The 14,721-nt window shown below is 37.2% G+C and overlaps 1 protein-coding gene across 1 annotated transcript in view; it reads left to right on the plus strand.

The window, feature by feature from the left end:
- Positions 1-14,721, plus strand: part of LOC105432163 (uncharacterized) — a 138,310-nt gene that overhangs the window by 110,293 nt on the left and 13,296 nt on the right. Inside the window, exon 13 of the mRNA XM_089074443.1 lies at positions 13,968-14,030. Coding sequence (XP_088930569.1) covers positions 13,968-14,030 — 63 coding nt within the window. The remainder of the gene's footprint in view (positions 1-13,967; positions 14,031-14,721) is intronic.

The following is a 14,721-nucleotide window of genomic DNA, read 5'->3' on the forward strand; positions in this document are numbered from 1 at the left end:
GCTGTAAACCGTGGAATGTTTACTTGAAACGCAAATGTGAACGTGATTTCAGGTGTTGCCGTGAAAGAGAGATATTGTAAGCGATAAGCGACAATCTTTGTTGAGGTATTATATTAGATTATGTTTTTGAAATTATTTTATGTTCACAAAAATAATTTCAATTTTTGATTTATTCAATAATGAAATGATTCATATAAATTAAAAAATAACACAAATATAAATTCTTTCTTTAGTTTCTTTTTCAGTTTCTTTAAAAAGTTATAAATTATTTCTATGCATTGTTATATAACAAATTCTTAGTAGATATGCTTTGTGAGTCAAAGGATATTATTGAGATTTATAAAACAAAATTTATTTATTAAAAATTTAACGATAAGTGATATATCAAGTGATAGATATTGAATATATCTATGATAATTTTTTAATACATTTTACATATTTAAACGCGGAGAAATTAATAATAAAAGATATAATCCATTTACTGTGCTAATAAAAAATGCTTTAATTATTTGATAATTTCTTTCATTAATATATAATTTAAAAAAATTATGTATACTGTTAATTAGCTAATATTTTTATGTAATTGTCATTATCGCTTTAACAAATCGCTTACGTCGTGTTTCCTAAAAATTTGACTATTTGAAAGCCCATAATCTTTGATAAGTAACCTGCGAAAAAGTTTTCTGACTTGTATCTTCTGTGACCTTTCGTGGCATTTGAGTGCCACCGATTTAACGCTGTCTCATTCTTTAATATCTTGGAATGCTTGCTTTTCTAATTAACTTATAATTATATAATCATTAAAAAATTAATTTATATTTAGTATGTATATAATAATTACGTGCAATGCATATTCGATGTCCCAACATTTCTTATAGCATCAATGATCAAATTTATAGAACTTGACGTTAAAATATATATCCTTATTCTTTTCACTGCTTAGTATTGATTGGAACATTGGTTATCGATTTTTAAAGAATTAAAAAATTTTTTTATTAACTCGGGCATTTCCTTCTTTTGTAATATTTTTCCAAATATATTTCTGACTTTTCTGTATCTCTCTTTCATACACTCACATTCCTTTATCTATTGCATGTGGTATTTCTATAATTATTTTTGCTATAAAATCTTTAATCTTATAATTTAGCAATAAGCTGCATGTATTACATGTAGTCGAATACAGGAATGTTGTGTGTAGAATTTTACTACATATTAACAATATATTTTCATTGACGTCATAGATATTGAATACATGCATAATTTGATAATGTTAACTGCATCTTTAAAACAATATAATTTTTGGAAATTTATACCCACAAAATGAAAACTTTAAACAATTTACAAGAAGATAATTACCGACTGTTGGTTCTTTATCAATCGTCGATAACTCCATTTACATATATATTTTCATTCCTTAAAGTTTCACTTTTGTCTACATAAGATATAAAATTTTTTGATTGACAGTCTATTGGAAAATTCTTAAGCCGATGTAAAGAGATATGTATTATCGAAATTTTCTTAACGCTTTCCAGAAAAAAAAAGATATTTGAAATAAAAATCCGAACATACTTTATTCCTAAAATCTAGAGAATCTAGGGAATATTTCCTAGCAAATGGCATCACTGCAAGTTTCCCTCTCTCCAACAATTGCGTAACTTCCATCGCACCACGTGTCTCGTAGCGCTGTAACGTGGTGCTATCTGACGGCGTTTTAGCAAGTGATTCTGCAGTTGAATGTAACCGACCTTGAAAGCTCGTCTCGAAGAGACGGCAAGAGGGAGGGAGAGACAAGGCCTCGGCCATGTTACACGTTGCGAGTTGTCGCGCGCCTCCCACCCATTCGCGATCAGTAACGTAACTGATAAAACCAGTAACCTTCTCCTTCATATATATATATATATATATATATATATATATACATATTTTTTTAATCGCATGAAAAATTTTTTATCGATTCAAAAGTATTACAATCTGCAAAGATTACATAATTTTCTAGATCTAATATATATTTTTTTTCATAAATACATAAAATATTAAATCCAAATGGTAGATATTCTAACACATTCAAATTTTATAATATGAGAAGACGCCCTCTTGAATTATATTTTTCAAAATTCATAATTTTCTAATATCTCGTGTCTTCGTCTTGATAGCTGTTCTTGCTTCCAGGAGCATCGAAAATTTATATACATATTGATGACTTTGTTTTTCAAAAATTCTTCACAAATATGCATCATGTGACACGCCTAATATACTTGCTTTACCGACACAATCACTGGTAAATAATAAAATGAATAAATTTTGGAAATCTGCAAGAAAAACTTGGGGGGGTCCCGCGACTACCCGCGCCCGACGAGACTGAATTACCACCGCGTTCGAGCCGGACGGACAAACGCGGAGAGGTGCGCGGAGGGTAACGCCGCATTGTGCGTGGGACATCCCTGCGTGCGTGAGCGAGCGAGTCTGCCGCCGCCGCCGCCGCCGCCGCCGCTGCTGCTCCGGAGGTGTCTCCTTCACACCCGAGGGTTCCCGTTATTGATTCGTCCGACGGAAGGTTCATCCGCGAATGTTTCCGCGTCCGCCGATTCGGCCGCCTGCGCGCGACTCGTCTATACACCTCGTCAAATTTTCAGACTCGCGCAAGTCGAACTTCGGACTACGGAGAAAAACGCTATACAAAATTAAGTGGAGGGGGGAGGGAGAGAGAAAAAGAGAGAGAGAGAATAAAAAAGAAGCCGGTTCGATAGGTGCAGTCGTTTAAGAATCTAAGATCCCCCGGACGCTTCGAGTCGACTCTAATCCCGGAATGAGACTCCTGCTTTCCTTATTACTTTTATTTTTATTATTATTCATCTAATCTCTAAAAAGTACCGAGACGTCGGGATATATTCGCGTCCGAGTCGAGACGCTCGATGCCTTTCGAATTAAGAAGGGAAAGCGAGATAGCGCGCTACTTTAAAGAACGACGAGCGACGAGATAGCGAAAGTTCTGGCGATTGTTTTTCAGCGCATCTTATTTTGCAGCTCGGAGATGCCATTGTTTTCTGCATCTCTCGACTCGTCGGCGCGACGACGAGCGACTCCTTTTCCTCGTGGCGTATCGACACCGCGCTCTATAAATAACCGTCGGCGATAACACACGATTTAATGCATTCGCGACATTGTGCTGCGCTCTCTCTCTCTCTCTCTCTCTCCCCCTCCCTTTCTTTTTTTTTTCGACGAGTCGCGTCCATCGTCCTGATAATTCGATAAAATTATATTCATACTCCGAGCTACCACTTCTTTCCCTTGTGCGAATTCTTCGTTAAATTTCTCGATAAAATCCTTGAATAATGTATGGATATTAGGCTTGTTTTTTTCAAACAAATTTTTTGTATAGTTCATCTTTTTTTTTTTTTTTTCTTTTTTTCTATGTTGGAAAGAAAAAGAGAAAAGATGTACTGTGCAAGAAGTTCAGCTGAAAAAAAAAATAGACCTATTAAATTGAAGGTTTTGTGCGAATCATCCGACTCATTATGCACAAATATATCGCAAACAGATAAAAGCGCACTTATATTCTCGTTACGTATCACGAAGGTTATTATTTCTGCAATTATTAGCTTTCTAAGAAAGAAACTTGAGGATAAACAACTCATCGAGTTTTCGCGACGACTTTGAAAACACCGAGGAATTTTCCGGGCACGTTCGAGAGGAGAATTAAAGTGTAATTCAGTCTTTAATTCACTCGTTGCCATCGATTCTTCTGGAAGAGTATCGGATTTTCCCGGTAAGGTGCTTTGGCCTTATTGATTTTCGCTGGTCGAAGTGGGAATAATTCCAACGAGAATGACCGTGCTGATAAATTTCGTGTACGTATTGTATATCGAAAGCGTGATTGTGCGTGCCCGATTCGCACGTTCGATCGTCTGATTCGCCGGTGAATGATATCACGAATTTACAGTCAAGGACATGAAAGTCCAATTTAAGGCGGATGACACAGGCGAGCTGAATATCGATCGCGAAGACTGACCTTGCGAACCACAAATTGAAAAAAAAAAAAAAAAAAGAAAAGCGCAGCGGCTCCCGTTCGAGGAATTTTCGAACTCGTTCGTCCGCTCGCTCGACGCTCGCTAATCCTCTAATTCCGATGTCTCCGATAAAATTAATAAAATTTGCTTTTGAAATTTCGTAATAATTTCGAAATGCTACTTTTTTTCTTTGCATAATTTTACTTAAATTTAATTTAAAAATTGAACACAAATTTCCCAAAATCTTTGTTATATTAAAAAATTAAAATTTTTGAAAAAAATTATATTGTATTCGAGAGAAAATCATCGTTTATTAAATGACACCAAAAAAAATTAATGAGAAATATTCGATACAATAGTCGAAAAAATTATCGCAATTCCATAATATAATATAATTTCTATTTGAGGAAAATATTTTTGTGTTTTTTCATATTTTCGATATATTTTAAAATGTGCTTTCAATTAGTCATATTACGATGCTCGAAATGAAAAATTCCAATTTTCTTCTTTAATAACGAATTTCACCGGGTGCAGTTACCATTTCGGTCATGCGCTTCATTACGAAACGTCATAAGCACTTTTGGAACTTTAGTAAGGAATGATCACTCAGGAGGGGGATGTTTTCCGATCGGTTAGTAGGTAGTGATAGGTGAGCAAGGCACGGCGAGGGCGCGAGCATCCCTCTCACGGCCGGGTAGTGGTGGCAATCGTTACTCCCGTCTGCTGGTCCGTCTACCAACCCCGCGGGCGGCGGGGCGAATGTTACCCCTATACCCGGACGAGAGATATCCGCCTCCATCACGCCCGAGCATTCACTGATCTCGACGACGACGTCAAGATCGCGACTAGAATCTCGAGAGTCGGAAAATACAAAAACAGCCTCTCTCGGCTGTCCGACGGAGCCGACATCCCCAATATTCCGCGGAATAATTTTTCAGAATCCAGTTCTCGATCCAGTTTCACCGTGAATTATTAGTTGAAAGAATCCCTCCGACGATTGTTTAAAGAAATCATCCGACAGAATTGTCAGAATTTATTCACGAATCTTTTTAATCAATCCCTTCTTAATATCTTCGTCTCACCGCCGCCGTATTTCATTTTATTGAAAAAAAAAAAAAAAAAAAAAAAAAACGCAATTTCTCGACCGATCCGCGCGATATTACTCGCCACCCTCGCCCTCGCTTCTTCCGCTTCGTCTTCTCGATGATTTCCTGCTTCTTCCTTCATAACGAAGAATATCGACCGGTCGATATAACACGGCTTCTAAATGGTACTGTGCGATATAAAATCATATTGCCGTCTTAGAAAACTTAAAGCTGCCTTCTGGGCGAGTTAGCGATTCAAAGAGGCTCCGAACAAATGTATCGCTTCAATGCGTCGCCATTTTGTCGGTGGCATCCCTGAAACGGTCCAGTAGCCGACCGAAATAGAGCAGGTATCGTGTCGTGGAATATCATTATCGGCACGTGTATTCAAAGACGTTGTGAGCCACATTTTTGAAGAGATCGCACAGGTATCGGAATGTGAATCATCACGAAAAGAATGGTTTTGCCGAAATATCTATACACAGAAAAAGAATTAGTCTTAAATCAAGAGTGTATATTTTTATATATTAGCAAGATTATTATAATCTTCATATAGAATTAATTTTTAGTCTTGAATTGGGCAAAATAGTTAGTATCAATATGAATTCAAAGTAAGAATAAAATTTTTAAGATTATAATATTCTTGCTTATATAATATTTGTTTTGATTTTAGACTAATTTTTTTCTGTATAAGAATTTGATCAAATACAAATCTGAAAATAATTGTCTTTCAATCATCAAAATAATTATAAACAAAGTGGTTAGAATAGAAAGAAAGATTTTTGCAATTATCACCATGCTTAAGCTTATTATACATAATAATTTGACGACCAGACAAAATTATTTTTCAGATTTGATCAAATTTTTCTACTTCAACAAAACTATTTTTTCTGTGTAATATTTGATCACAATAATCATCAAATTTTGATTTTCGCAATAAAATTGAAAAATTTCTACAACGTGAATTTTTGTAGAAATCTTGAAAATCTACAGACAATGACTTCTTTTAAACTTCTTTTTGGCTGTATAATGAGAGTAAGTAAGAAAAAAATCATGATTTATCTGAACACGACGGTTTTACCGCGGCCATTCACGGGATGATTTCGATAACATTTTGATACGCGATAAACCACACTTTATTGAACTGCTAATCTGCGCAATTTGCTGAAACAACGTGCCTCGATACCGGTTTTATCGCCGAGGTTACGTCGAGTTTATAAATTAAAGCCTCGTCATCGTCATTCGATCCATACGAAAATATATCACGGTGAACACGTTCAGCGATCGAGTCAGACTAACGTGGTCACTTCACTGAAATACACGTCATATTGGAAAATAAAAATGCAAATTATTATATAAGAAGAAAAATACAATGACAGAGAAACATGTGTGCTACTTGCTACTAAAAAATAAGAACTGGTAGTTATTTTTTGTCCAAAAAATTGTATTTTAAGGAAACTTTTATCAGAATTCAAAAAACGTTTGCTTACATTATTTCTTCGATGATTTTGTTTTTATTTTGCAAAGTGCTATTTTCTTTTAGTAAAATCGTTTATTTAATCGTTAAAATTTTTTACTAAAATCGTTTATAAATTATAGTTGCTTTTTTCATAAATTGTTTTGGTTTAAGAAATGTCTGTTTTTTAATGTTTAAATATTAATCATCTTTTTTTAAACTAGGTTCTTATTTTTTTTACATTTCTTGGAATTAAACAAATGAACATTTTATGCAATGCAATATAGCCATTTTATGCAGATTTTCCCTTCTTTTCAGTATTCTGCTTCTAATTTGTTTTTTAAAAATAAAGTAGCTCAATTTTTTCTGTATACCTCGATTTCTTCGTACAAATACGAATGAAAGAATTTAGTTTTACATTTTAAGTTTACATCTAAAAATGCAGAAATCTAGAAATTCAGAAATATAAATATTTTCCCGGATTCGAGCAGATATCGTAAAAAGAAAAAAAAAAAAATCTTAAAAAGCTCGCATTTAGAAGACATCTCAAAGAGGAGAAAAATCTCTCAAACATCACGCTTCCCCGTCCAGATGGTAATCCAGATGACCATCGGTTCATTTCGCAGGGAATATCTCGTCCGGACATCAGAGGGATGATGATTAGATTTCCCGAAGCCGAGTGGCAAGGTCGTTCTCGGTTTTTTTTCATCGTCGACAAAGTCCAGTGCATCGTCGCGTCGCGTCGCGTCGCGACGCGACGACGCGACGCTCGTATCCGTCCCATTAATTTCATGACGCGGGCACGCCTCGCGCGGCGTTCACCTCGCGTGAGACACGGCAATCGCTGCACGTGCCGTTAGTCATCGCGAATGCGATGAGCTCTCAGTTTTCACGGTCGCAGGTGGATATAACGTTCGAGAGCTGCCGTTAAAGAAGGCGCTCGGCGACGACGAGCGCGCGCCTCCCGCGCTCCTCTTCGCGAAAACAAATGGGCAGCCGGCCTCCGTTAAAATCCGTACCGTTAAAATCACCGATTTCTCTCGGCTCTGCCGTTTCGTTTCGTTTCAACTCGACTCGACCGTCTCGGCACTCCGTCGTCCTGGAGAACGACGCGCGTGGCGCATCATCGGCGTCGTCGTCGCTTCGCGTTCCCGTTACCCGATGATTAATCGACGAATAATCGTAGCTTCGCGGATTTACGACCGATTTGATCGCAACCGCTAAGTTGCGATCCAAGTTTCCGCCTCCATTCCGTAAAGAGTATTTTTTTTTTTTTTTTTCTTTTTACGATCGTCGTGCAAGCCGCATCGCTTGGCTCGCTTGGCTTGATTGAAATTTTCTCTCTACTCTCGCGAGGTACTTTTTCACGATTTTCACGAATCATCGGGCGCGACGGATTCTCCTCTGTATGGCTCCCTCATTCATCCCGACACCTGCTTTCGGAGAGGATGCCAAGCACTTCGTTTCTGCTTAGCTCGCGAAAAGTAAGGAGAGCTCGAGCGGCGTCAGCTCGACGTAACCGCGCGCAAACTGCATCTCGCGACGAATTAGAATTCTTGTACATAACATTTTCTTAAAAATAAGTCAACTACGTGAGGAAACGTACCGAGTATTCCAGTATTTTGCTCCAGTATTCTAATATATTGATGTCCAAAATGACCGAAATTTATTTCGAAAAATTTGTATTTGACAAACACGAGTCTTCACAAGCGTCGAAATCAATATGATTAATTATTAATAGTTTAATAATTAGACTTAGTTTGATAATATCGGAAAACAACTTGCGAGCAATGAACAATTGAGCCCCCTCTCCCCCCCCTCCCCCGTGACCTAATTTTCCGATGAGTTTACGTTACACATTTCTGAGTCTGATTCTATCTTTACGTACTTTACTTTCGACTGGAAAGTATCGTAATTACATGGTATAATTACATGGTTGGGAAATTCGGCTTGGCAGGATTACTCGGCGCATAGCTCGCTTCGCGAGCAGACTGTTACATTATTTATAATACGCCATTTAATTACGCAGTGGATACCGTCAATAGTAAGAAACTCAACAAGAAATTGGATGGAACTTTTACTTCGGAAAGAGCGCTTCTCACGATGAAAAGCCGTTATCTTTATATATTTACAATATACATGTGCATAATTAAGCTTTTTATCCTTCTGGCGCTTGGCCAGTTGATAATTTAACGAAGAATAATTGAAGTGAAACTTGTATTCCAACTGGAAACTGTGCGTTCAAGCGCTACGTTTATACGTTCGTCGAAATAGACGAGAAAAAATTATTCGATTAATGTTTGTTAATTAGGATTAGCCCAAATTAATCTTACACGGAAAGCACACTTTTGCTGGCAAATCTAAAAATTTGGCTAGATACAGATCTGAAAAACGAGTTTGTTGGGCCTTCAAAATTATCATATATAATGTTCAAATTGATTGTTAGAAGATCAAACATTTTTGCAGTATTATCATCATATTTAAGCGTTCTACAAAATAACTTTGATGGACCAACAAAATTATTTTCAGATCTGATGGTCAAATTTTTAGCATTTGTCAGCAAAAGTGTTCTTTCCGTGTAAGAATAAATTAATTTATTAAAATTTGCGCGGGCACACGGGAGTGTTAAAAAATCCCACTTGCGATTCCTCTGGGAAAAAACAATAACCAGTTAATTAAAACACTCGCTAGATCTCACGATTCACATGCTGCATTGTACGTAGGATTCTAAACTAAAGCATACTTCCTTTTCAAAATCACATTTCCCATGACAAGACTTTAATCAGGCACTCGGACTGGGATTCAACGTTTTAATTATTAAACCTTCATAAGATTTCATTTAATGAAACACATAATATCCCCGCTATCGAGAAACGAAGCCAAGACCTTTCTATTTTATTTATCGTTAAAAGTCGTCTGTCGAAAATCATTCTGTTTCACGAATAATCGATTTTGACGTCGCGTCAAATTTATTTATTTTTTTTTTTTTGGAACAATAAATTTCTTCACAGAAGTCGATACCTAGGTAAAAGCGAATTAAATCTCGTCGTTTTTTGTTTCGCATTTCATTTCCGACACATCGTGCGTCTTCATAAATAGCGTGCCTTCTGTCTGCAATCCTTATCGGCGAGAGACGACGATAGGCGAGCGCGTTTGTCTTAACAAAGAACATCTTTCTAAAATATTCGACCGGCTCCGTTAGAGTTCCATCTCTTAATCCTCATTTCGGTGCCCCCACGTTTCTTCAGCGTGGCCGCGATTCAGCATATTTGTGAGTTACGAGTATCCAGTTTCGAGACCCTGTCTTGATCGCATCGCGATGACGACAACTCACTTTCAACAGTTCGTCGCCGTCGTAGTGGCGTGTGTACTATAAATAGAATAAATTTTAAGGGCATCCCACGCGTCGCGGGCCGACAGCTGTCGCGAGTCGACCGTGATATCGGAGAGTCGCCATCGCGTGTTTTTCCGCCGCGGCCGTTTTCCCGATACCGTCATCGCACGTCGCGGGCACTCGCCACGAAATACAGTTATGTCATTATCGTGAGAGCAAGTAGGAAAAAAAAGGCCTCTCTCCCGTATTTAGAAATCACCTCAACACTCGCCTCTTTTGTGCCTATCAAGGAGGCGTAATTGCAATTCACCCATATCGTCCAGATGCTACCTGTCTCGAAACGTCAATGTATATTTGTTAAATTATTTATTTATTTATTTATTTTTTTTTTTTGGAACAATAAATTTCTTCCTAGAAGTCGACGAAATAGGTAAAAACGAATTAAATCTCGTCGCTTTTGTTTCGAACTTCATTTCCGACGTTCATGCGTTTTCATAAATAGCGTGCCTTCTATCTGCAGTTCTTATCGGCGAGAGAGACGACGATAGGCGAGCGCGTTTGTCTTTGCAAGTCCGGAAATTGCAGAATCGAGCGCGCTATTTTATTCATAAGAGCTCGTAAGGTGTATATACGTCAGAATCGATGTGCCCATAAGCCGCATAAACGGTTACACATATACTTAAAAAGATTACATAAAATTTGTTTGACGTGGCAGTCCCGCATATGCATCCTATTTAATTATCTTCGTTTAAATGTTAAATTTTGTCTTGGTAGGCAAGGAGAAAGAAAGAGAGAGAGAAAGAGAGAGAGAGAGAGAGAGAGAGAGTGAGAGGGGGGGGGGGCATAAATAAATCACCAGAATTCTTTGAACGCCAGCTGGTCCCAACATGTTGCGGAAATGGATTCGCACGCTTATTAACCAGGCCTTAATCCTTCGATAGTCCTTAACGAACTTTGAAAAAGTGATCTTTTTATTACCTTTTTCTCAATATATATGTTCTTCCTTCAATACAACAACGTAAATGACAAAATTGAAATTGTGTGATTTTAATATTGTTATTATTATTTATTAAAAGATATTTTTTCACAGACACAAACAGATATATGTTCGATGGCTTAGGATTTTTTTTTCCTCGCCATTTCTTTCGTCTGGATAGAGAAATATGATGGCTTTTTGATCTCGATTTTCGGAATTTGTTATTGTTAGATTCGATGAATAGAAAACATATTGAGAGAGAGAGAGAGAGAGAGAGAGAGAGAGAGAGAGAGAGAGAGAGAGAAAGCAGATGGATATTATTTTTCACGAACCAACAAATATGTATTCCGATTGCGTTCTGTTGAAGAGCGTACATCGGCTGGACTTATTGATTTATTCAGAGGGTGAACAACCACTACCACCACCACCACCACCATCAACCTTACTACCACCACCACTACCACTTCCACCACCATCATCATCATTGCTACCACTGCTACCACCACCCTCGGCCACCACCCTCCTTTTCCCCGGACGACTAACGTTGGGGAGCACACGCGTCATTGTCCTCGACCACTCTCACTATTTCCACCCCCCCCCTCCCCCGGCGAAATAGCCTTGCAAAATTGCAGCTGATACCGTACCTCCAACAAGTTGTCGGCGAACTATCCCGTCATGCTCGGCCAATCAAGCGCCTTGCATAATGCACTAGTGACAAAAAAAAAAGGGATTCGCCAACCGAAAGTTTGTGAATACGTAATGACTTAATAAGTAAATAATTTGCCAATTATTTACTTATTAAGTCATAATATAAAATACAATAAAAATTGATAAATTAAATATCTCAAAGAGAAGTGTTAGCTTGATCCAAACCTCTCCCCTCTTGTGACCATACGTGTCATTAATGCTCAGACACGATATATCCTTTTAGTTCCACTATTTTGTATTATTTTTTTTTTAATCCGATACCTTTTAATATTTTATCAAGTAAATTTATTATGATCCACCTTTTTCCATTAGACCTTTTTTTTCACTGGGAATTCTTCAGAATTTTGGTTTTAAATATTTAAAACGGTGATGAAAAAGTGAAATATATATGAATAAGGCCGAGAGATAGTCGAGGTCAACGAACCTCCCGGCTCCCTCGACTCGACAACGTTACGAGAAATGTCGAGACAGCTCGGTACAGACTCTCTGTAAAACCTGGAAAGGTCACAGTTTCGTGTAGGTTAAGACCCCTTAAGGACGGATAAACACATATACGGTCCAACTGGTACACTCTGAACGGCAATCTATTCCGCGACTAGTTTATTACTCTATGTTCCTATTCCCCAGGTATGGGCCGTCTCTTTTTCTGACATTCTAGTCCTCTTCCTGCTCCTCCCTCGTCTTCCCTCTCCTCCCGAAGGGTCATCGGAGATCGTTGTCGCTCTCTTTCGTAAATATCGTCTTTCTCTTTTTATAAATATCTACTTTGAATCTTGTATGAAAAATTCACGCGAGAAACAACGTGTCGCGTGCTTGCACTTGGAAAATATTCCGACCGCCGCGGATTAGCAATATTTTCAATATGGCAAGTTTTTTCTTGAGTAAAATCGGTGAAACGGGAAAACGCGTCTAGAAGCGTAAGTGCAGATCGGCGGAGAGAAAGCAAGAAAGCGTAAACATTAACATCGCTTTACAACTGGTTGTACGAGTGTAATTGCGGAGATACCGACAGCCTTAAAATAATCGTAGAAAAATAAAAACGAATTATCTTTAATTGTGTGTTACCAGATCGTGGCAGCGCAGACACGCTCTCGGATGTTCTTCGAAAGTTTTTATTTCCAAAATCGATTATAACATAAGGCAAAACTGGAAACTGGATTATTATTCGTAAGAGGATTGCAGGATCTGCTTGGATATCGATCGTCGGAAAGACGAATGACATAGGAAGCACGAGCTTCTTTCTCGCCGCCGTGGATTTCATTTCCGACTGACCGAGTTCCACGACAGATTCTACGATTTATTAACCGGTGGAAAGAGGCCGTATCTAACGATTGTAACTTTTCGGTTTCTTAATAACCGGTCGTCTGTGTCATCCGACGCTTTGTCAGCACGTCCGCTGCGGGCACATTTAAGAGGACGATTGAGATTTCCTTCTCATTCGGCAAGGAAGCCATATTTCGGTCGTTGAGTCACGACCAAAAATCGATGCGACACTTTATAGACCTCGTTTAGAGAGCCGAAAAGAGAGTAACTAAATCCATGCTAACAATAGATCAGTTGCATATATATATATATATATATATATATATATATATATATATATATACTGATAATTATTATTGATAATATTCATGACGAGTGCAACATCAATTAATGTAAATAAAATTATGTATATATTTGCCATAAAATTTTGATAAAAAAGATATTTTGAGGAATGCGAAAAGATATTTTGCATATTCCTCGGTCATAATCATGATCTTTTTCTTTTTTATATTTTTAATGTACGTCCGTTATGTTTCAAGTTTGCGATAGGACAAATTCGCGGTGAAGGTGGAAGCATCGTTTTACTAGGAAACAATGTGGCCGTTTTCCATTGTGAATAATTGGTGAATAATGCATTATTACTTCTTATTCTCTTAAGTAACTCATCTGCCCCCGACGGAATCAGCGCTCGTTGGAGAACGCATTTACATTTGCGCTATTACGCATTTACACACGTATCTTCGATTTACTGTGTTTTTCACAAGTGCTGGACCAACGGAATGCGCCCTTCACTTTGTGTGAAAGGCTTTGCATGACTTCCTGCTCGATTGTCGTGTATTGATTCAATGATGCATTTTTTTTAATGCACTTTTATGCACTTGATTCATACATTCATCTTACTATTAGTTGAATTTCTTTATATTTATAATATACATATTTGCTATAGATTTTTTTTCGATATTCATAATGGATAGCGAATAATGGAATTTGGTAAAAAATTCTATTTTCAATAATATATGTAGCTATGTGCTTGATCGACTTGTATTTTCAATATATATATATATATATATATATATTTTTTTTCTGAGTTTGTATTTTATGTGTGTTTCTAATTTCGAATTATTTTTTGCTGTTGCAGGAAGTGGTAACAAAGATGGAAAAGGCAATAAGGATAATAATTCACCCTCTGGCCCTTATGCCGGTAAGTAACGTTCATCATTTCCTTATAATATTTTCATTATAAAAATTTCAAAATTTTTTTCGGTGATCATATTTTTCATCAAAATAGTCCCGATTTAACATAATTTTTCGAATGTGAATCTGGCGAAAAGAAAATATAATTAGAAAAACATAAAAATTTTCAAGTCAGGGTTATAGAAAATAATTACAAAACATTTTTATACTCAGATATATTAATATCACTGGATATTTATTGTTTCTTGTGGTTATTTTAGAGTAATATATGCCTTTTCTTAACGAGAAAATGAGAGTTCTTTATCTCACTGTTAGGAAGTTAAAGAACCGCAGTGACATACAGCGTCGTGCGAGAAAATAAGTTGTCCGATTTATTTCGGTCGCGGATCCTCGTGGGCAATATTTCGACTGCTTCTTATTTGCTAGCTCTCATTCCCTCTCTCTTTTTTCTTTCTTTTCGGTAATGGAGTCCAATTCGAAAATAGCCAAGCAGCGTGTTAGCCCCCTGGAAATGAAATCCTTCGGCGTCACACAATCCGTTTAAAGAAACAATGTAGCGAACCGTCGAGCCGCGAACTTGACGCCATATTCATTTTTAATGAGACTTAATAGAAACACTGTCAAAACATGGATTATGACTGAGGAAAATTCGGTGGAACCTGTTGTTCACGGCAGCAGCGTATATAAATTAAATATTA

Source organism: Pogonomyrmex barbatus, unplaced genomic scaffold (genome assembly GCF_055798465.1).
Source record: "Pogonomyrmex barbatus isolate J1 unplaced genomic scaffold, ASM5579846v1 scaffold17, whole genome shotgun sequence".
Taxonomy (NCBI): domain Eukaryota; kingdom Metazoa; phylum Arthropoda; class Insecta; order Hymenoptera; family Formicidae; genus Pogonomyrmex; species Pogonomyrmex barbatus.